This window comes from Fragaria vesca, unplaced genomic scaffold, assembly GCF_000184155.1.
Source record: "Fragaria vesca subsp. vesca unplaced genomic scaffold, FraVesHawaii_1.0 scf0512956, whole genome shotgun sequence".
In the NCBI taxonomy this organism is placed as follows: Eukaryota; Viridiplantae; Streptophyta; class Magnoliopsida; order Rosales; family Rosaceae; genus Fragaria; species Fragaria vesca.
In genome coordinates, this window is record NW_004443397.1 from 218,555 (window position 1) to 243,532 (window position 24,978).

The 24,978-nt window shown below is 37.7% G+C and overlaps 2 protein-coding genes across 2 annotated transcripts; one reads left to right on the plus strand and one right to left on the minus strand.

The window, feature by feature from the left end:
* Positions 1 to 121: 121 nt before the first annotated feature.
* LOC101293837 lies at positions 122 to 5,962 on the minus strand. Its single transcript, XM_004309456.1, has 12 exons — positions 5,883 to 5,962; positions 5,560 to 5,637; positions 4,289 to 5,227; positions 3,947 to 4,162; positions 3,251 to 3,846; positions 2,718 to 2,808; positions 2,555 to 2,612; positions 2,083 to 2,224; positions 1,870 to 1,986; positions 1,614 to 1,791; positions 1,277 to 1,330; positions 122 to 1,146 (listed from the first exon to the last, which is right to left on the minus strand). Exons 2-12 carry the CDS (start codon positions 5,579 to 5,581, stop codon positions 461 to 463), a joined length of 3,099 nt encoding a protein of 1,032 aa, XP_004309504.1. The 5' UTR covers positions 5,582 to 5,637; positions 5,883 to 5,962; the 3' UTR covers positions 122 to 460.
* A 13,519-nt stretch (positions 5,963 to 19,481) lies between these two features.
* Positions 19,482 to 20,453, plus strand: LOC101313172. Its single transcript, XM_004309516.1, has one exon. The coding sequence runs from the start codon at positions 19,482 to 19,484 to the stop codon at positions 20,451 to 20,453; it is 972 nt and encodes a 323-aa protein (XP_004309564.1).
* The last annotated feature ends 4,525 nt before the right edge of the window (positions 20,454 to 24,978 follow it).

The following is a 24,978-nucleotide window of genomic DNA, read 5'->3' on the forward strand; positions in this document are numbered from 1 at the left end:
CACCTTGAGGTTAATGTTACACAATCCTCGTAGTAGTTCATCAAAAGCAGATTCTAAATCTGTCCGTCCTAGTGCAGTACATACATAAATGTGAATGCAGGCTGAAAGAAATGTCAATGGATTCAAACGACAGAAAGACATTTCCATTGACATTTCCACAATCAAACACATTTACAACAACAACAACAAAAAACCAATCAACCACATTTATAAACTCTAGAATTTACTTTTCACATGAACGAGTAATTTGAGGCTGACCTAGTTACCGGAGTTTTGCCCACTCAGGCGACCAGTCTGAGGGTGAACAAAAAATAAATGAAAAATACTAAACCACACAGGCTGACCAAGGCTTGAGCGCAACTATACCACAAGCCTAAATTCTATACAAATCGAAAATCAATCACCATCAACCCTTGGCCAGAAACAAACGACATTTCCGCAAACCCGACTCAACATCCTGTCAGCAATCTGGGGCAGCATCCACATCCCAGTCGTCTTCGTCTTTCAGATTGTACTCACTGAAGTGGTCGACCATGAACGTCCACTCTTCCTTCTTAGGGTCGTAGGAGACAAACTTGGCACCTTGTTCCTCAGCCTTCTTCTTCAGCATCTCCTTGTATTTCTCAACTTTTGGTCCTTCTGTATACTGAGTGCCAGTCTTCTTCTCAATGCATTTAATGTTGAGAAGTGTAACCACAGCAGGTTTATTAAGGCCTTGCCCAACAGGAGGTTTCTTGTTCTCATCACGGTACACAATTACCTCCTTATTGTTGAACTGCACCAGAGCCTCAAGATCAAGGCGCCTTACATCTGTCTCCCCCAAGAACTTTATGCTACCATAACCATGTCGCCCAACCACAAAGTCCTTCACACGACGGCAGAACCCTGGCTCTGCCCTTTCCTTTGCCGCGAGTTCTTGGATTCTTGGCTCTGTGTAGTAATCAGAGCGTCGGAGCTTCGGCATTTGTGCCTCAATGTCAGCACCATGCTCATATACAATAGCAGCCTCACCAGCTCTGTGCCCACTTAGTGTTGTATACGAGTCCCCTTTCTCAAGGGCGCGATCATCATGTACTCCATTAGGTTTCTGATTAGCTTTGACATGATTTAAATGATCCTTCACAGCACCATTTTCTTGCAGAGTTTCTGGTTTTGAAACAACTCATGTTAGAACAGGTCTGTTAATCACAGAGTATGGGCCAAAATCATACTTCTTTTGTTTTAATTTACAAAAAAAATACATAAATGCTACTAGCTATGGCAAACACGTGCTCACCGTCTTTATCCTCAGAGTTGGATCCCACAAAGAGTGGTGCTCCCGAACTCTCTCCTGAAACACATTTGTGTCGTATGAGTCAGCAATGACCAATAAGTCCAAAAGTCAATTGGTAACTAATGGCATTACATACTGATTGTACGTGCCCAATACAAAACCAAGGCTGACCTATGTGAGTTTAAGAGGAAAAAGAAATACATGCAAATATAAAATCCAAGTGCACTCATATTATGGACAAAGCATACAAGAATATATAATTTAGTACCCAGATATTCCTCATTTTTAACTTCTGATACTACCCCATAAGCACAATGGGACAAGAAGTAGAGAAGTTTACCGTTCTCATGGATTGGAGTAGTTGTATTCTTCAGTGCTGTTGTTTTCTCAGCACTCGCTCTTAGAGGCCACTGTTGTTCTCGTGGACGAATGACAAGCGCTCTTGGGTTTTCCCTGGGATGGAAAACAACATCACCCTTGGGTGTTGTGGGCGTTTCTTCATCATCACTAAAAAAAGCCTGCAAGATGAAAGCAAACAGGTGTAAGCTGAGACAGGAAACATGCACATTATAGTTTTGCTTAAGCATCATCCTAACCTTTGGGTTATCATTTTTAGGATTATATTTTCTTGCAGGTAATCTGATCCGGCGTTGTGACAGGTGTCGAGGAGTCAAGATGGATGTCACCCTAACAGGAGCAGGTTTATCCACAACCTGGCAGAAAAACAGAGAGTGTCACATGCATGATTGATAGTTACCATAATAACAACTTGGTAATATTAGAAACAACTTCATAAAATTTCATCCTACAGGCATGCTTGAAATTCCATATTGAATCGAGGGTGCAGTTCCCCCACGACCAATTGACATCTGAGGCATCGCGGGGAGTGTTCCAAATGGATTTGTAGCAGGTACTGGTTGTTGTACACCTGCATAGCCTTGAGCCACAGACCTGTAAAAGCCAACATAACTCACTAATGTCCATCCAAAAAGAAGGTAGCAAACAACTGGGATAAAGCTATATGAAATTATGAAGTTAGAAAACCCTAACAGATCAAGGAAGACACTAGATCTGAAAGTTTTGTCCGAGATAACATGGTTTGTAAACCCAATCAAATTTTGTCTGAACATTTGAAATTCAAGTAGAAATTTGATTCATCCTATAACTTATGTAATTTAGTAGCCATGGTTTCTTTTAAATTGCCCGCTTACAGTTCAAAGTGGATACATCAAGAACCAAATAACACATTAATAACTACAAAAGAAGTGAATCATGACATACAATTGTCCAAAGTTGCTCTGACCAGAAATGCCTGCTAAACCACCAAAGCCTGTATTGCCTACAAAGCCAAAAGCACCAATTGACAAGGTCAGGAAATCGACTAAATAAAACAAAAGAGGCTCAAAAAGTTTAATAAAATGATCCAACCAAAAGTACAAGTTACCTGGCTGTTGTTGACCAAAAGTGCTGGTGTTGTTGAAGCCAAAAGGACTACTCTGAGAAGGCTGAGATGTCTGGAAATTAGGAAAAGCAGGCTATAGAAAAAAAGAAAAAAAGAAAAAGAGTTAATACAACAGCATCGTTACAGCTTAATACATCCAAAAGAAAGTTGGAAAATACAAAGATATATTGCTCAAAATATAGTGTATAACCAGTGTCTTGGTATTGCTTTCACTAGGAATTTCAAAAACACATTTTTCTTTTTCTTTTTCAAAATATACCTTTTTAAGTAGCAAATGATTCAGCAGTTTGAAACCCCCATAACACAACATGAATATATATATACACACACACACACACTTATGAACACTATCAACCCTATCAATCCGGCATCTAATGAAAGCGCAATTAACACAAAATGTAAGCACATCTTTGACACAACCTCATAATACACTGGTACAAACAACTATATATATATATATATATATAGTGTGTGTGTGTGTGTGTGTGAGAGAGAGAGAGAGAGAGGATACTTACAGCTGGTTGAGTATTACCAAGTTGGTTAGTTGTAGTCCCCAATGAACTGCTCTGCAAGCTGGACGTATTACTGAACAAGTTTGAACTAAAGGGAGATGAATTCTGCCCAAATGCGGCAGTGCCTGTTTGACCAAATTGTGTCTGCGGGTTTGAAGGAGTGGGGAAATTGAATGAGGGAGTGGATGATGTGGCCGCAGTAGAGAATGAGAAGGATGACGGTGAACTAAAAGGTGACGGAGACGATGTTTGGCCAAATGATGGGGAAGAGCCAAATGCTGGAGCTGTTTGGCCAAATGCTGGGGCTGATGATGCAGGTGTAAACAAATTGCCTTGAGTTGATGAACTAAACGGCGAAGAAGAACTAAATGGTGACGACGAACTAAACGGTGAAGACGAACTAAATGGTGAAGATGAAGTGACACCAAAACCAGCAGAAGGGAAGGATGAGGTTTTTGGAGCAAATAAACTAGATGAGGTTGAATTATTGAAAGGATTTGAAGATGTTTGACCAAATGGTGTTGCAGGATTAGGATTCAAAGGATTTGTCTGTACAGTTGACGTGCCAAAGCCACCCCCGGCAGCAGGAGACGGTCCACCTGAAAGTTCACTTTTAAGTTACACAATCTTATACAAATAGTAAAAGTTGTCGATGCTGACAATTCCTATAACAATTTAGGAAATAATCTTTAAAAATACCTTTATCCCCTAATTGGTAATCCTCCCATCTCAATTCCTCGTGACTTTTTTCTTTATAGGCTGGCATTGCTGAAATTGACTCCAATTTCCCCAGTCCATTACTATCTGGTTCAGATGTGCCTGTGTAAGGAGTCGCTCTACTTCCACCCCGTTGGGCCCCAAAAGTTGACTGTCCAAAGGCATTGTTTCCAAGTGTTGGTGTTGTTGACTGAACCCCTGCATCACCATTATAAGAATACATTATTGCAACAATAAACCATGATATGATGATTTATTCCATGAGATCTGAACAGAATTTCTTATTAAAATGTTGAATGACTCGTTAATATCTCAGATACTCACCAAATGAAGAACTCTGCCCTCCAAAAGGAGATGAAGCACCAAATTGGGTGCTACCAAAGGTTGAACTTGATTGGCCAAATGCAGGAGTACTTGATGAAAAGCCAAAACCTGTGCTTGATTGGCCAAAAGCAGGAGCACTTGTTGTAGTACCAAAAGCTGGGCTAGATTGACCAAAAGACGGGGTGCTTGGAGTTGCCCCAAATGCTCCCCCAGTTCCAAACAAGCTGGGACTTGTTGTCCCAAATGCAGATCCTGTGCTTCCAAATGCAGGACTTGGTGTTGAGCCAAAGGTGGGAGTACTTGGTGCACCAAAGGCCGGAGTACTTGTACCACCAAAAGGCGAAGCGCTTGTGGCCCCAAAGGCTGGAGTGGCTTGGCCACCAAAAGCAGGGTTGGTGGTGGCACCAAAGGCTGAGGTATTTGTTGAACCAAAGGCCGTGGTGTTTGTTGAACCAAAGGCTGGGGTAGTATTAGTTCCAAATGCAGGCTGACTTCCACCAAATGGTGAAGAGGTGTTACCAAACATATTGCTTCCGAATGCTGGTTGTGATGGTTGAGCTGTGCTCCCAAATAGACTTGTTTGAGCAGGACTCGACCCAAATGCTCCAAAAGCAGGCTTCTGACCAAAAACAGACGTACTGGATGGTCCACCAAATGGACTTGTTTGAGTAGACGACGCACCGAATGCTGGAGTAGAAGCTGCTCCAAATGGAGAACTCTGCTGTCCAAAAGCTGGCGAAGATGAAGCACCAAAAGGCGAGGATTGGGTTTGACCAAATACGCCAGTTGAAGTTCCACCAAATAAAGAACTCCCTGTTTGGGCACCAAATGTGTTGGTGCTACCAAAGGGCTGGGGAGAAAAAGGATTGTTACTTGTGTTGCTGCTTTGCCCAAACACCGATTGGGACCCAAACGGGCTGTTAGATGACTGCCCAAAAGCTGTAAAACAAAACTCCATCAATTCACTTATCTTGACAGACAAAAACAATGCCAAAAGGAAATAGAAACAGCATAAACAGTACACGAGACTGAAATCCCGAAACAATCATAATCCACAAAATGCGTAAGACTAATTACAGTCTATATATATATTTGCCATTGTCAAAAACACCTCGGCACGAAAACTCGTACATGATGAATACAACAACAACAGAAACAATTCATCGATGCAACGAATGAATTAAAAATTACAGAATGCAGGTCCTACAAGGCAGCATAATCCAACTCGACGAACCAAAAACATTGAAATGATAATAGAGAAGAAATCTTACGGCTGGAAGAAGCACCAAACATCTTATCTCCCGGCGATTCTGTATCTCAGAAATCAGCTACAACTCGTCGATCTCAACCTGAAAACACAAACACACCACGGATTCAACAAAAAAAGCACACAGCCATTGAAACTTTAACCAAAAACGCCCTAAACAATTTCACACAAACAAAAATTAACGACAGGTGACAACAACAGGCTCGAAAACTCTCATCGCAATCCGATCAAACACGAATTCGATAATCGGCGAGCGGTGGTAGTAATCGTTAGATCAGATAAAGAAGGCGAAGAAAGAAGAAGCTAGGGTTTCGGAAATGTTTATACCTGAAAGAGGAGATGGAGCGGCGAAGTAGGGAAGCGGCGGCGATCTGAGGCTTGCGGAGGTTGTGAGATCGGAGAAGGGGCGGAGGGTTTGGGAGATTGAGAGAGGAGAAGGAACCTCCGGAGAGTTGAGAATATGTGAGAAATTGGAGAGGGGCAAAAAGGTTTAAGTAGTGAGGATGAGTGACGGCCTCGTAGCGTGAAAACTAAGCAGAGAGAGTAGCAGAGGACGTGAATTTTACGGGGCGTTTAATTTAGGTGGTAATTCGGACAAAATGAACTAACAAAAATGACCCAGTCGGTTTGCTTCTCTCTGTTTTTTTTCTTTACTTTATTTTATTTTATTTTACCATTTTGCATTATGGTCCAATAGGGGATAAAGAAATGAGATGAATATTAAACTAAGGTAATTTATTTGATCGTTGGAAATTAATCCTTGATGTGAACTAACGGTCCATTGTGTGATTGTTTTTTTTATAACGTATATTCTAAAGGTATCCAAGAATCTCGGAAAAGCTAAACGTGTCGTTTTCCCTTAAGGAAACTGTGCATTTTAACAACGAGAAGCTATAAACATGGTTTTAAAAGCAAAAAGTCGTAGATACAAGAAGGTACAAATTTATGTGAGGCAACCATGAATTTGCTTTAATGCCATCTTTGTGTAGTCTTATAGATACATGACCATGTACTAAAAATATTATATTCTAAAAGATCATTTCAGAATATGTATGTGAAAGCAAAAAACTGTTCACATTTATTTTTTATTCAATTTTCATAATTTAAAGTTAATTCATGAAGATTCTTCAGTTTACAACGAGAGATCACCAATCGTGCGCAAACAGTTATAAGTTGGAAAAAAAAATAGCGAGGTCGGAGAAGATCATAGTCAACCTAGAATAAATCGTCACCCTTCTTTTCTTGCATCAAAAGTTTATGGGTTTTTCATAATTAAATTAAGGGTGCGGCTATTGTCACCCCACCAAATACTTTGTTCATCCTATATTTCAATTTTAAACTAAATATTCCAATACTAACCCCACAATCAATAATTTTTGTGAAAATATAATATGAAACTAAAATCTATAAAATCCAAACAACAACAATTCTCTACATCTTTATATCGAAAAAAATAAAATAAAATTCTCTACATCTTTCAAATTCAAATCAAATTTGAGAATCACTTCAATCTTCAACATGGTGGTTATACAGTGTGGTAGGATTGTTTGTTCTTATTTATTATATATATATATATATATTCATAATCGTAAAGAAGGAACTCAAGAAAGAGATCGAGTAGAACATATATAGGATGTGATTTGAGAAAAATGGAGGTCTGCATCAAATATATTGATGAGATATTTGACTATTTGTATATATTTTTAGATTTTGTCAGATTGAGAAAAATAAAAGAAACAAAATAAAAACCAGATTTTCTCAAAATTTTAAGGGCAGAATTGAAACATTAAAGGTAAAAAATATGGCGTGAGGTGAACTGAGTATTTAATTTATATGTCTTTACTACAAAAAAAAAAGAATCTATGTAGTCACAAGAAAAACAAAATGTCTGCAAAGCATCTCAGAGTAAATATGCAGTGCAAACTTGTGAACATAAAAGAAATAACAATTTGACATATAGATTAACCCTGATTCAGTACTGTAAGCCTAAATCACATTCACTATTCATTCACGGGTTATAGGCGTGATTTCCTACTGTCATTTATTCATAAAATGTACCATACTACTACCAAGCTCTGTTAGTCTATTGTCTTCCCTCTATACGCGTATGCTACTTTTGCCAGCTCCTTTACAAACAGGCTTCCTATATCACATCTCTAACTCAATGGAAATTGTGAAAGCTTGAGGAAGAAGAAGTAAAGCTAAGGAAAATAGAAAGCTATGGCTCTGATTAATTGATGAAAGAGTGTAAGGTATAGACTAAATAGGATTAAGGGACTGAACAGAATGAAGCCACGTGACCCTTATCCATTGATCATTATGAACTAACCCTGATGATTAATTAAAAACTAATGACCAGCTTACTACTAATTACAACAATTAGCTAGATATAATCCTAACACCCCTCCTCAGATTGATGATGATTTTGAAGCATCAAGCTGGAGCAGAGAAACTGATGTTGAGGAGAGCATAGGCCTTTTGTAAACAAGTCTGCAAGTTGATATTTTGAAGAAACAAACTGCAATTTGAGAGAACCTGCTTTAACCTGATTTCGAGTAAAATGCACATCAACTTCTATGTGCTTCAACTTTGAGTGATACACTGGATTTGTGGCCAATGCTAAAGCAGAGATGTTGTCACAATGAAGAACTGGCACATCTGACAGCTGAATATGAAGGTCACGAAATAAATGCATAAGCCACATTAGCTCTGAGGTTGTGTCAGCCATGCTTCTGTACTCAGCCTCAGTAGATGATCGAGACACTGCTGTTTGCTTCTTACTGCACCAAGATATGGGAGTATTGTTTAGCAAAATCACAAAACCTGTGGTGGACTTTCTGTCATTGGGATCACCTGCCCAATCTGCATCACAATAAGCTTTAAGATCAAGAGAAGATCTAGATAAGGTCTTAGTGTCCGTGCTAACACCCCTCCTTAAGAAAACACCCTGAGAAATGGAACCTCTGATGTAACTCAATATTCTCTTAGCAGCTTGCAAATGAACATGAGTAGGAGAATGAAATTGACAAACTGAGTTAACACCATATGTGATATCAGGACGAGTGAAAGTTAGATACTGTAAGCAACTCACCAAACTTCTAAACTAAGTTATTTCATGAGACTGAAGAGGAATGCCAATATCTTTCACAAGCTTCAACCCGGACTTGCATGGAGTAGCATGAATGTTGCAGTCATCCAAACCTGACTTATGAACAAGGTCCTGAGCATATTTTCTTTGAGAAACTGAAATTCTATCAGTATGATATTGAATTTCTAGACCAAGAAAATAATGAAGCTTTCCTAGATCCTTCATATCAAACTCAAGCTGAAGAGCTTGTTTAACTGAAGAAACAAGACTGTCACTTGTTCCTGTAATGATTATGTCATCAACATAGAGAAGAAGGAACACAAAATCATTGGATTGAGATTTTATGAATAAGCTGGGATCAGCATAAGAAGCAGTGAAACCAATTGATGGTAAGAATGCAGTGAACCTCTCATTCCAAGCTCGAGGAGCTTGTTTCAGACCATATAAGGATTTGTTCAACTTGCAGACATAATTTGGATGCTGAGTATTGACAAAACCACCAGGTTGTATCATGTAAACCTCTTCATTAAGCAAACCATGTAAAAAGGCATTCTTGACATCCATCTGATGTAGAGTCCGGTTAAAATAAGCAGCTAGACAGAGTATTAACCTGACAGTGGTATGTCTAACAACAGGAGAGAAGGTTTCTTCATAATCAACTCCATATTCCTGACTGAAACCTCTTGCAACAAGTCTTGCTTTATATCTAGCAATTGAACCATCAGCATTTCTCTTAACCTTGAACAACCATTTACAAGAAACCAAATTTCTATTATCAGGGAGAGGAACAAGGGTCCAAGTATTCTGTTGCATCAAGGCAGTATATTCTTCATTCATGGCTTCCTTCCGTTCTGGAATTTTTAAAGCATCCTTATAGTTTTGAGGCTCAGACACACAAGGATCTGAATGGATATTAGCAAGGAGGGCAATGAAACATTTCTTCTTTGATATACCTCGTTTTGCTCTAATAAGCATAGTATGATCATTAACAGGAGTATTGGTCATGCCATCAATAGGATGAAGAATGTTAGACTCTGAGATCTGAGCAGAAGGAATGTGCTTATTTTCAGAATGCAGAATAACAGAAATAGAGCCATGACCAGGAGCTGAAGATAAAGACAAAACACCATCTGATTCTTGGAATTGAACAGTTTGTGTCAACTTGTGGATCAAAAACAGTAAGTTGAACAACATTGGCATCAGTGGAAGCAACAGGATCAGAAGTATAAACAATCACAGGATCATTATCCACAAAATCAGTGTTGACTGACAGTTGGTGAATCTGGAATGTGTTGACTGTCAATAGTTTCAGAAGAAGAACACTGACCTGAACTAATATCTGAATTGATGGTTGTGATTATGTGGACAGGTGAAGGCATGACCTGGGACTGAGTAGGGAGTAAGCATGAAGCAGAGACACTATTTTTTCCATGCTGATCAGAAACTGAGCCAACACATTTCTTGTCTTTTTGAACTGCACAAGGAAAAGTCTCTTCATCAAAAAATACATGTCTAGAGACTATATACTTCCTGCTAGTTGGATTATAACAGATAAACCCCTTGTATCCAGCAGCAAAACCAATAAAAACACACTTCAAGGTCTTAGGTTGCAGCTTATTTGATCTGTATGGAGTCAAGAGAGGAAAACAAGTACAGCCAAATACCCTAAGCATATCAATCTTAGGAATTGCATTATGAAGACACTCAAAAGGTGATTTTTGTTGAAGTACAGAGGTAGGCATTCTGTTGATCAAGAAAGTTGCAGTAGCACATGCATGATACCAAAACTGATCAGGTAAAGAGGCATTGTGCAATAATGTCACTGCTGTTTCTCTAATATGCCTATTCTTTCTCTCTGAAACACCATTTTGTTCAGGAGTATATGGACATGAGACCTGATGCAAAATACCTTTCTCAGCTAAAAAGGATTGAAACTTGAAACTCTTATATTCACCACCACCATCACTTCTGAAAGTCTTGATAGACTTATTAAACTGAGTTGAAACTATAGCACATAGAGATTTGAAGTAAGAAAATACTTCATTTTTCTTTTTCATTGGAAACATCCAAGTAAACCAAGTACAATCGTCAATAAAGATGACAAAATATCTATAGCCATCTATTGAAAAATATGGAGAAGGCCCCTAAACATCTGAGTGAACAAGATCAAAAGAAGAATTGCTTCTAAACTGAGAATTAGGAAATGGAAGTTTATGAAACTTTCCTAAAAGACATGGTTCACAAATGACATTATCAACTTCTGCAGAAGAAGATATATTTGCTTTGGCAAGCATGAGCTTAACCACTTCATTTGTTGGATGACCAAACCTCTTGTGCCACAACGAATGTCTAACTTTCTGTCCAACAAAAGCTGAAGAAGAAGATGCACTTGAACCTTTATTCTGATTGCTGTAAGTAACATCTAGCTGATGAGCTGAAGCTGACTGAGCTGCTCTTGATTTATTGAGAAATGACAAATCAAAAGGGATAGGATATAGACCATGCTTACTCAGTCCCTGGTACAACACCTTGCCCTTCACCTTGTCCTGGATCACAAACATAAACTCATCAAACCACACTGAACAGTTATTCTGCTTACACAGCTGATATATGGAAAGTAGATGAGCAGTAAGTTCAGGAATATGTAGAACATTATTGAGATTTAATAATCCAAGCTTTGCATCACCAGAGTGAGTGATTGCAAGCAGTTTACCATTGCCAATTTGCACTGCATCATTTGTAGGATAAGGGGTGACATTCTGAAGCATTTGCAGATTGTTGGTCATGTGGTTTGTTGCTCCAGTGTCAGCCAACCAGTATTGAGGAGCAAAGGTTGAAGTAGCAAACATTGCTGTATGATCTTCAGTTTGATTCCTCTAATTAGGAAATCCTATTATGAAAAAACATCCATCTGCAGTGTGTCCAACACCTTCACAATATTGACATTTTTCTTGAGTCTGTGTAGCATTTGCAGTTCCTTGGAAATTAGACAGAGTTCTACATGTCTTAGCTCCATGACCAAGCTTGTTACAAAGCTGACAAGTCATACCATTTCCATTATTTCTTTCACCATTGAAATTTCCTCCTCTTCCAAAATTTCCATTGCCTCGACCAAAATTACTTCTACCACCTTGAAAGGAACCACCATTACCTCTGCCCATGCCTCTACCAGCATACATGCATGTCAATAGAGCAATTTGAGGAAACAAAGGATATGATGGCATTTGAAAACTATACGGCATAGGTGGAGCAGGAACATAGGGGTATGAAGGATAGGCTGGAGGCATTGAAGATGTTGAGGCTATATTATGAAGATTGGAAAAACCAGGTGGTATGATAGGAGCCGGTGACGAAGTAAACTGAGATGTAGAGTGAGTTGATGAGTGGGACATAGAAGGAACTACAGTATTGCTATTTGAAGTTGCAGTCACAGAAGACTGAGATATGCCATTTTGCTCATTTGAAAAAGAACCTAAACCTTGAGGACTAAGATTCAGATTAGCCAACATAGCAGTGAGTAAGCTCTGAATGCTTTGAGACTCACTGTTAATCTCCATTTTTGCAGCCTTTAACAAGGACTTCAACTGACTCAAGGGGCTACATGTGAATTGAGCACGAATAATAGTCTTTATAGTAGCATATTCAAAGGGAAAACCATTAAGCACAGCTAAAACAACATCCTCATCATCAATTGACACACCAACAGTGTCTAATGCATCTTTTGCAACCTTGATCTTATCCAAAAAGGTCTCAATATCATCTGAACCTTTCTTAACATTCTGCAAATTAGCCTTAAGCTGAAGAATATTCTGTTTGTTACAATCTGCAAATTTAGACTTAAGTCTAGTCCACATCTCATGAGCAGACTTGCTGCCAACAGCATAATTTCGACCTACTGGACTGAGAGTTTGGCCAATCATGTTTACAATGCTCTTATCCTGAACCTTCCAAGCTATATACTCAGGATTAGCCACAGAGGTAGTACCATCTGAGGCAAGCACATACTGAGGTGGACATGGTATAGAACCATCCACAAAACCATACAGATTAAGGCCTCCAAGAAATGATTCCATAAAGTATATCCAGGCAGGATAGTTCGTTTCATCAAGTAAGAGATTAGGAAGGTAAACATTGGAGGTTTGTGAAGAACTAGAGTTTGATGAACTAGAATTTCAAGGCAAAGACATGATTGAGGAATGAAAGTTTCTGAAAGAAAATTGAAGCTCTTAAAGTAAAGCTAGGGTTTGAGTAATAAACGAAGTAGATCTAAGATTTCGAATGAGATTTCTTGCAATAAAATCAACAGGAATCAAATCACAGAAGAAAATCTACGCTTCGATCACAAGAATTGAATCAATCAAGCAAAATTATCAACAAGAGAGCAGCGGAAAAACTAAGAGAAAAAGCTTCTTTTACAAAGAAAAATTCAGATTCTTATCTGAGATGAAAAACCGGAGCTTCGATGTGAAGTCTCGCCGGAAAAAGCTGCCGGAAAGGTCTTCCTAGGTCGCAACCTGGGGCTCAGGTACCATGAAAGCTTGAGGAAGAAGAAGTAAAGCTAAGGGAAATAGAAAGCTATGGCTCTGATTAATTGATGAAAGAGTGTAAGGTACAGACTAAATAGGATTAAGGGACTGAACAGAATGAAGCCACGTGACTTATCCATTGATCATTATGAACTAACCCTGATGATTAATTAAAAACTAATGACCAGCTTACTACTAATTACAACAATTAGCTAGATATAATCCTAACAAATTGATCTCAAAGGACAATCCAATGTTAGCACAAAACTGACTACCTTATGAAGGAAGAGCAAGAGATCAACAACATCATCACCATTGATCATCATTCTTGCAGCCCAAGGATCAGCAAAAGACCCAATCATCCATATCCATATCTTTGCCCGACTCCTTGTCTACAAACTGGTAGAATAGCAAAGTAAATACCACGTATTGTTACAAAACGATGAAAGATCTTATAAAGCATCATAGCTATGCTGGAAAGAGACATATACTTACAGGAGTACTGAATATGTTTTGACCAAAGCGAGTGGATGTGTGCCCAAAAGTACCACCTGTCTGTGGTATTAAAGATGTGAAATTATGTAGGCCAGAATTATATGTTGATGTTTGAGCTGAAAATGGAATCGCAGATGTGACCTGTGAGCTAAAAGGAGAGGGAATGTGTCCAAAGACTGATGGGATGGAGATGAAGGTGCAAACAAATTGGTTGTAGTAGAAAACCCTGTGGAAGGGGTACTAAACATATTTGTTTGACCGAAGGGAGTTTGAGTTGGCCAAATGGAAGTAGATGCTTGTCCAACAGCACTACCTGTCTAAGAAATAGAAGATGAGGGAGTGAATTTAAATGTGGAATTAGATGATGGAGTTGGAAATGTGAATGAAGATGTAGTTGGTGTACTGATAGAGGTGCCAAATGTGAATGTAGGGTAAGTTTGGCCAAAAACTGAAGGAGATGATGATGGAGGTGTACAAGGATTGGCTGTAGAAGAAGGCCAAAAAGGTGGAGATGATGAACTGAATGGTGAAGATGAAATTCCGAAGCCAGTAGAGGTAAATGGAGTCTGTGAAAAATATACTAGATGAAATATATACTGATGCAAGATTCAAAGGGCCTGACTGTGTGGTAAAGGTGCCAAACCCACTCCCACCAGCAAGAGTCATTCCAACTGAAAGTTATGATATGACACATTAAGCTTAGTAATTTCCATCAATACTGAGAAGTGCGGAGATTTTTTTAACGCAACATTACCTTTATCCCCCAAGAGATAATCCTCATGGCGTAATTCTTCATGACTTTTATTTATAAAAACGGGCATAGCCAATATTGACATCAATTTCACCACTGTTGCACTTTTACCATTACCAAAAGAATCTGGTGCAAGTGTTTCTGTGTATGTAGCCACTCTACTTCCCCCACGCTGGCTCCCAAAAGCTGAATTCCAAAAGCCAGTGTTCCCAGATGTTGGCATTGTTGCTTGAGCTCCTATATCACAACTTAGAAGAATATATAATACAATATAAGTATAGAAATGGTTAAAGTGCAGTAAGAACACAGTACGCACACAAATATCAAAGGCTTGGTGCAAAAACCTCAATGAGGGAAAAAGACACCAAGCAAGATTATTCCATTAATCTTCAAACAATAAACACAAAGTGTACTTCTCACACAACTACACAATTTGAATACAATGCTCTCTTCTTACTTCTCACACAAGTAATGCAGATCAAGTAACCTTAACAAAGGAAACTGAATTGCTAGACTGAGATCTCACACACTCATCTATGCTAGTTCTCACACAACTAGATTCTGATACAGCTGATTCTTACACACAATCAGTTTATGCAGCAATACTGAAACTATATCTCTTTCAGTTGGAAGTTCGACTGTTTCTTGTACAGTCAGGATTCCTTGGTTCTGAATCACAACCAATTTCTCCTCTTCCACCAAACCAGGTTTCAACAATCTCAAATGCAATCCATCTGCAAGTAAGAAGGAGACACTTAGTTGATAGGTAAACACACACAAGCAGTTTGTAATATGAGTGTCAACAGAAAACAACTCAAGAGTTAAGTTTCTAAATGCAGCAGAAGCAATTTATAGAGTATGAAAATACTCCCCCTTAACTGATGTCATTCAATGACAAATCATAAATCATTTCAGATATGAAGCAATCATGTTACATCTGTTGAACACTTTCCAAAACGGATATACCAGTTTACTGCTATAACAAAGTCATTAAAAATATGCAATTCAATTTCCTGATCATGCTGATGCCAATGATAAAGCACATAGACATACAAAACCAGATAAGCAAGAGTTATGCAGATAACTAATTCTAATGAACTTGATTTGGAAAATCACCAAGTCAAATATCCTAAAATAATTAGAGATCTTGCAAATAAGCACTCTAAAGAACCTGATATAGAAAATCCTAAACATAAGATTTTTACCAGAAATTTTTCACTCAAGATAATTAACCAATAAAGAGATTAACTTACCATAAACGATCCAGTGAAAAACTCATTACCTGTAACACTTGAGGTAATACCTCTGATTATGCAGACTTGTGATCAACACTTGAACTTCCAGATCGTGTAACAGTTTTTTCCTTTCTTCACTGGGAATCCTTGTGTTGAATAGGATCTGCCAACATGTCAACATTCTCCCCCTTTGGCATTGCTATTCAACACAAGATCAAGACCTGCAAAGATAGTTCAGAGATAACACATATATAATGAAAGGAAAAATCTTGGAGATTGGTAGAATCAGTTTCCATCCTTTTCAAAATCTCCAATAAGAAAAAAAAAAATTAAACTAACACAGTAACTCCATGCAAAAATTATAAGGAAACGACAAATAACATAAATTTGTCTAGTGCTAAGGCACTTACACAACCAGCAATATTTGAAGTTCAATAGAACAAATTATTCAATGAAAACTGGAAAAAAAAATTAGTAATACTGCAAAAAGTTTCTTGATCGGCTTCTCCCCCTAAATAGCATGTCAAAGAGAGGACTACCACTTTCCCCATTTAATATCATCGGAAGGATTCGTCTTTTCCTCTGGCTCCCAAGGATTGAAAGGTTTCTTGGAAGAGGGGGCAGCAGCCGCATCATCCTGCATGAAGTCCAGAGAACGCTTGGCACTGGAAGGTTCTGCAGAAGGAGCCTTTGGTTGAAATCCTGGAGGAACATCAGAAGTAGCAGGCTAAGGAAGACGCTGAGTGAGGTCATTGATTCTCCTTCCCATGATGAGCACCGCTTCAGTGAGTGCACCTATCTGAGTTTGAATGTCTTGCGCCCAGTCACTAGTGACTTTTTCCAGGGAACTAAGGTAAACTGCAATCTTGTCAGGATCAAAATCATTCTCCAGGGGCACCATGGGACGCCAAGGTTTGCCTTCATACCAAGTGCCAGGGAAGGTCTTTGCTTTGTGAAACTTTGGATGAAGTCTGGGAGAAGGAGGAGGAGATGAAAATTTAGCAAGAGGAGAGGGTGGAATCACTGGACTGCCGACCCGATCTGGAGAAAGATTAGGAAGTATTGGCTATTTATCCTTTGCCATATGAGAAACTGAAGAATAGCTGCACACAAAAACTAGAAAACCCTAGTGAAGCAACCGTGTGTGGAATGAAAGACTGTAGATGCACCCTTTTATAAGGAATGAACACAGAAGTTGAAAAGGAATGATGGTTCCTGAAAAGGCATGCAAGATCAATGGACTTTACGAATAATATTAACTGCCAAAATAAAATATTTTCAAATCAAATCTCATAAGCAATCAAATCTCATAAGCACAGAATGACAAAATTTGAAAAAATCAGAAAAAGCGGAAAAACATATGCAGATCTCTTACTGGAATCTTGGTAGACTAACTCTGAATCTCCTCGTATCTTTCGGAAGTACCTAATCTCGAAGCAACTGTGACTCAGAGAGAGAGAGAGTGTTGGTTAGCTTAGAAAGTAAGCAGGGAGCGCGGGAAGCATTTTGTTTGGGTAAATGTGTGTGGTCAAAGCCCAACATTACTGGGCCTAAGGTTTTAACATGTTTTTGAAGCCTTACTAAAAAATATCCAACTTATATTTTAGTCATAATTATTTTTCATTTCAAGTAATCGTGTCACAAATTTGTTTACTAAAATTCATCCTATAGTATTTCATATATATAAAATTAGTTTTCGGTGCGATTTTCCTGTCATGTGTTTTGATTAGCATTCGGCTCGGCATACCATCTAATGACACGACGATGTTTTATAAATGAAGTCAAAATTTAAAGCCACAACTCTTAATATTTTTCGAGTAACGCTTGATGAACTACTTATTAAGATACTACAAGCATCATCGATTAAGACAGATAGTGTAGCAGAAAATCTAATCTTTACGAAACCTCTTTCTAAAGAGGCAAAGAAAAACAATATAAGAAAAGAAAGATTTGTGTTAATTTGCAATTTGCACAACTAACATTAGAATAATCAGCTTGAATTTGTAACTCAATTGCATGATGCGTATAAACTAAACTAAAACTTTTTCCCTTATTATGTCTACATTTTATATTTTATAAGATGATTTAGGGAAAAAATACGAGGTTTGAGAGTGACTTCGCCGAGTGACATGAAATGCTTAATTAATCCCTAATTACTAATTCTCTCATCTAAGTTTTTAGATGACTTGGTCTATATGATCAACCAGATGTCTATAGCAGATGGAATTTTCCCTTTTAATAATCTATTGGACACAGTTGTGGATTTACGTACTTGTGTGAAAAAAACAAAGAGAAAGAGCAGCATTATTGAACTAAAGTGCCACTCGATCACTCACCGGGGATTAATCACATAAACGTACACATCGGGGTCTTCATCATAAGGAAGACCGTGTTCAAGTTCCCCAATTAGCCCCCCGGTGAATTCCCTTCCCCTGTTTACCTATTAGCATGGTAACTTTCATGTTGAAATCTAACTAACTTAGGATCCGGCTCCTCTAAAGTGAGTGTGGTGCAGTTTTTGGTGAATTTCATAAAATTCATGTCCTACAATTAATCTAACGGATCAGTAATTCACCACGTCATCAATATTATTTTACATTTTCGTTTTATTAACAATGTTACCGTCTTCCGTTACCTTCATCGTCAGTCCATGACAAAGAAACAAGAAAACAAAAAATCTTTTCCCTTCAAACTGGATTAACGTTGGTCATGGAAAACGAAGCACTAGTTCAGACATTTAAAAACTCAGAGTCATACAATTGAGATCTTCGATCTTTCTTCCTCGTTTCCTTTCAAGATCCGTGATCTGGGTTATTTTGTTTCCTCTCCGCAAAGATTGTTGTTTGCTAATTGGGATCTTGAATCCAAGTCACTTTCTAATTGCTTCCTCTTTATTTCCGTCCGACCCAGTTGCTTCTCAGATTTTCCTTCTGTTTCTTTAGAAACAAAGGGTTTCTGGGGTTTTCCTTGAAATATCTCCTCACTTAATTTCTTTACATATAATGTGCTTGATGTTTAAATGAACTTCCAATTAATAAATTATAGTGGTGGGCTATTAATCGTAATAAGAAGATGAATTGATTAAGAGAAAGAAAGATTCATATCCCCACACTGCATTGAAAAATTTCCAGTCTGTGAGCCTCCTCCATTTTAATTCTTGATAAACGGAGCCATACCCACTTTAACGTCAGTTTAGCAGGGTAAAAAAGTCAATACATGTGTTAGATGACGTGCTAATTGTAATAGCTGTTAGATTATTTTAAGCGTGTAGATTTGGTGAAATTCACGGTGCAATACTGCAGAGGAGCTCAATCCCTAACTTATGGGAATCTTATCAAGTTATCATCCTTACTGTACTACTTGCAAGATAAACGGAAAATCCAATGATTTCGTATAGGAAAAAGGGGAGTTACAGCGGTAACTCCAATGGAGTTGATTCTTTTCTCCAACAGTAAATACTAGGATAATTAAGGATGGATGATAATCGTTCTTGCTTTCTCCAAACAAAATGCCAGTATTTTTTACCGTATATTACTGTACGTTTAGTACGGTTTTCTGGGGTTTTCCCCTTAGTTTATATACAACTCAAAACCTTGTTCGTATGCAATTACATCATTTGATTGTGCACACAAAAATATATTGATGACCATTTCTGTGGTTTTTTATATTGCTATCTTTCGTTACAAACAACACCGCCTGCAAGGATGGAATGGTGACGTTTTTGGCCATTTTCCATTTGTCAGTTTACAACACTGGTATATTGTACTGCACTATAAATCAACCACTACTTCCTACCTCTCGGTTTTCAAACCAAGGTAAGCTAGAGCTACCATGGGAACTACTGCACGAACTCAAAACGAGGGCGTCCGTGGCCGGAGGAAGTCATCGTCGAGAGGGCACCACAGGTTTGTGGGAGTGAGGCAGAGGCCGTCGGGAAGATGGGTGGCGGAGATCAAAGACTCGTTGCAAAAGGTCAGGCTTTGGCTCGGGACTTTCGACACTGCTGAGGATGCTGCTAGGGCTTATGATGAAGCCGCACGAACGTTGCGCGGCCCAAACGCCCGCACTAACTTCGAACTTCCTATGTCGAGTAATGGTGCGGGCGTGGGAGGTTCGGAAAATATGGAACCGTTTTCGTTCGAGACTGATTGTGACAATGGAGCTGAAGCAGATGGGTTGCGTGGTGCGCTCAAGGCTAAGTTGCTTGATGGCAAGGGACTTGGTCGGGTGCATGAGAAGATTGATCCGTGTCCTCCTGTTGTGCCACGTGGCGGTGGGGTTGGATTTGCGAACCCTCCTATTCAGCAGGGTTCATATGTAGCAGGGTCCTCAGAACAAAAAAGTGTTGCTCAAAATGAGTGTATACAACTTCTCTCTCACAAAAATGATCGCGTGACCGGCGATGAACTTAGGTTTGATGTCCGAGATCAGACAGAGGCGACTGCGGCCGGTCACGCTGCGTTGAACCCGGGAATGGTGTGGAGCAATGAATCTCCGGCATATGAAGTGCCTTGGTCCAACACACTGCCTATGTCTACATGGCCTGTATCGACTGATCATCAGCAGTCAATTGTGAATATGTCATATACAGATCAGTGTCCGATGGAGTTGCCAACAACGAGTAGAGATCACGGTAAAGTGACCGTAACGCAGCAAATGTCACAGATTGAAGGAGGCATGGAAGGTGGTGGTGCTTGGCCTGCAGAGCAGCAGTACTTGCAGTTCGAAAACAGTTGGGCAGCTGCTGCTGCTAATGGCACTTGGGAATCCCCAGGCCCCTTCTATCACCCTTCTGTGTCTTGAGTGATATGATCTAAAACTAAATCAGTGAATTGCTACTTGGTCCCCTCGTTGCTATTCTTTCTAGGTTCTTTCGTTTATAACCTTAGCTCATCAAAGGCTACTGATTTTTTAATGTGTTCCCAAATAAGCTAAATATTCCATTGTTTGTGTGCTCCAGCAGCAATGATCATAAGAAAATAGTTTGCTTATGATCGATACATGTACATGTAATGTTTCTATGTTCCAGTCAAGTTCAAACATCTATATTTGTACTCCTAGGTTGCAAGAAATGTTCTTTTCCATGAGATTAGCCTAGAAACCTAATACATGATTATATTTATATAGTATGATTATGGTAGCTGTTCTTAACAAATTTCGCAACCCGGCCGGGAACAATTCAGCTGAGTTCGAAGTCGTCTGGTGGCCTAGTTGCATCTGTTGTTTTCTCAAGTTTTTGTATTTGTTAAATGAGAATGATGTCTCTGGTAACATTCTATATCTTTTCATGTTTCCTGTTGCAAGGCAATGTTTATTGGCAAATACTTGTGTGCCTTAAGGTATGGATACCTTAACCACATGGTTGCTTATGATTGGTCCAACTAGATTAATGATGACCTACTACCTGCTTGACTGGTCATCCAATTTAAATCTCAAACTAACTCTCACTCTCTCACTAACGGGGTTAGTTTTTTTTTCTCTCTCTCTCTCTCTCTCTCTCTCTCTCTCTCTCTCTCTCTCTCTAACTCAAACAATTTGAACACCTTTGTCTCGTCGATCTCTCTCTCTTGTCTCATCGATATGTCAATTTCTTACTAAAATTGATCTCGTTGCAAGAAACTAACTCCTCTTGTATGCTCTCTTGAGATTAAACTCATTGAAGGCAAAAGTTGCAAAATCTATATTTAACATAAGACACAACTACTACTTTCATGAGAAATGTCTACCATTTGGATGAGCAAAATAACAAAAAGTAGACCTTCTGGAAATCAAAATTGTTCTTGAGATTGAATCAATAATTGAAAGTGAAAGTTGCAAAGTTTACATTTAATATAAGACACAACTACTATTTTCATGAGAAATGTCTACCATTTAGATAAGCAAAATAACAAAAAATTAGACTATCTGAAAATCAAAATTGTTCTTGAGATTGAATCAATAATGGAAGGTGAAAGTTGCGAAGTCTACATTTAACATAAGACATAACTACTATTTTCATGAGAAATATCTACCATTTAGATAAGAAAAATCACATAAATGTAGACTTTTTAGAAATAAAAATGGTTCTTAAGATTGAATCAATTATTGAAGGTGAAAGTTGGAAAGTCTACATTTAACATAAGACACAACTACTCTTTTCAAGAGAAATGTCTACTATTTAGGTGAGCAAAATCATAAAAAAGTACACTTTTTAGTCATCGGAATCATAACGTGCCTACTAAAGTAATATAACTTGTTTGGTAGGTTATATGCTAGTGTACAACTTTTGAACAAACTATATAAAGAAAGCAAAATTTTCAAAAATCTCGTGAAATATGATGTGATCGATATAGTAAAATACAGCTACGGTAGGAAAATCACTTTAATTCGCCAATGTTTGGGCTCCGATCGAAGCGGTCAACCTTATTTACGCTTATGCTTCACTAAGGAGAGCCCTATCCTCGGGTGGTAAATGGCCCCAAAGTTTTACATGGGTGGTTATGTCTCATCTATGTGACCCTTTATTGTGTTGAAGAATTCACCAAACTAAGTCACGAAGAGGTAGGTAAGATAGTTTTCGTGCGATAAGTGAAGACGAATTAGGTTTGACCGCTTTGATCGAGCCCCAAACATTGTTGAATCCAGTTGAATTTTATACCATGGCCATGTTTCACTATAATGATCACATCATACGGTCAATTTTTATTTTGTGAATTTTAGTCATCGGAATCATAACGTGCCTACTAATGTGATACGTATAACTTGTTTGGTAGGTTATATGCTAGTGTACAACTTTGTGAACCAACTATATAGAGGAAACAAAATTTTCAAAAATCTCATGAAATAAGATGTGATCGGTATAGTAAAATACGGTTACGAAAGGAAAATCACTTTAATTCGCCAATGTTTGGGCCCCGATCGAAGCGGTCAACCTTATTTACGCTTATGCTTCAATAAGGAGAGCCCTATCCTCGGGTGGTAAACGTTCCCAAAGTTTTACATGGGTGGTTATGTCTTATCTATGTGAGACTTTATTGTGTTGAAGAATTGACCAAACAAGGTCACAAAGAGGTATGTAAGATAGTTTTCGTGTGATAAATGAAGATGAATTAGGGTTGACTGCTTTAATCGAGCCGGGAACATTGTTGAATCCAGTTGAATTTTATATCATACCCATGTTTCATTATAATGATCACATCATACGGTCAATTTTTATTTTGTGAATTTTCATTGATTCAATCTTAAGAACAATTTTGATTTCTAAAATGTCTACTTTTTTGTGATTTTGCTCATCTAAATGGTAGACATTTCTCATGAAAATAGTAGCTGTGTTTTATGTTAAATGTAGACTTTGCAACTTTCACCTTCCATTATTGATTCAATCTCAAGAATAATTTTGATTTCCATAAAATCTACTTTGCTTTGATTTGGCTTATGTTAACGGTAGACATTTCTAATGAAAATAGTAAATGTGTGTTATGTTAAATGTAGACTTTCCATCTTTTATCATGGGTTGATTCAATATCAAGAACAATTTTGATTTCCAGAAAGTCTACTTTTCTTTGATTTGGCTTATGTTAATGGTAGACATTTCTAATGAAAATGGTAGATGTGTGTTATGTTAAATGTAGACTTTGCAACTTTCACATTCTATTATTGATTCAATCTCAAGAACAATTTTGATTTCCAGAAAGTCTACTTTTTTGTGATTTTGCTTATCTAAATTGTAGATATTTCTCTTGAAAAGAGTAGTTGTGTCTTATGTTAAATTTAGACTTTGCAACTTTCACCTTCAATAATTGATTCAATCTTAAAACCATTTTTATTTCCAGAAAGTCTATCTTTATGTGATTTTTCTCATCTAAATGGTAGATATTTCTCATGAAAAGAGTAATTGTGTCTTATGTTAAATGTAAACTTTGCAATTTTCACCTTCAATAATTCATTCAATCATAAGAACCATTTATATTTCCAGAAAGTCTACATTTATGTGATTTTTCTCATCTAAATGGTAGATATTTCTCATGAAAATAGTAGTTGTGTCTTATGTTAAATGTAAGAGAAATTTTAAATACACACCCCTAATCTCTTAATACACACCTCTATTATTTTATGTTTCTATTGAGATGTAATATGTAAGTTAAATGACCAAAACATATATCTATTATTAAAAATAAATAAATCGCGCTAGAAGTATTCTTTCCAACGTCTTCTACCCTAAAATCGTCGAAAACACATATTCTCCCTAACCCCAATTCTTCTCCACAATTCTATTTGGGTTGTTTCTTTTTTTTTGTTATCCGTATCAGCTCAAACTCTATTGTAATATACTTTTCGATTTTGGTTTTATTTATCAAACATGGTTTTCGGATTTCTTTGTGATCTTTGATTGTTCTATGTTTTGATTTGTAACTTCTTGAATATATGATGATTTCGTGATTTAGGTTTTGGGGCAGTAGCATGTTCTTATGTGTTTTTGATTTCTAATTGATTAATTATCATGAATTCGTGGATCTAAATCAATCCTTGAGGCTGCCTCGGCCATGGTTGTCCTTAAGATGCGGTTTCATCTACCATAATAATTTTGGATCGATTCATACGCAAAGTTGTCTTGGTCTCTGTTATTAACTTAGGGCAGATATAATTCTGATAATTTGCATGCTCATAGGATAAGTGACGCCATGCCTTAGATCATGTTTCCGATTGACTCGTGTGCTAAAGTGTTTTCTTGTTTAATCTCTACACAACAGATCATAATGTCAAGTACTGCATATTTATCAGCTTTAGTTTGATCTTGGAGATTATATTGTCAAGTACTGCATCTTTATCATGACATGTTTTATCGAATAACTAGCTATCTATGTTTAATAGCTACTGTACTTCTACAGTTGTACTAGCTAGCTTGTGAATTTTGAAAACTTGTATTGGTGATTCGGAGTCGGAATATAACAATAATCATTTGATTATAAATTGAACAATGATAACTAAAAATTTCTAGCAAAAATTAGACGAAATAATACGTAAAAAGAGGTACCAAATAGTAAATATATATTAATTATATTAAATAACGGAATATTTCATAAATTAAGGACGTTTTAGGCAGTTTGGAATGTGTATTAAGTATAATACTAAAATGAAAAACTTGATAGGTGGTGTATTAAGTAAGGGGTGTGTATTAAGATATTAGAAAATTTCATATAAGTCACATTCTGAACATTTTCTCCTACATAAGTCCACCATAACAGTTTTACTCATATAAGTCCACTTTTAAGGCTAAATCTGTTATTTTACTTTTACGATGTACCTAAAATGGCCTCCTCTCCTTTACACCAATTCTCTCTCTCTCTCT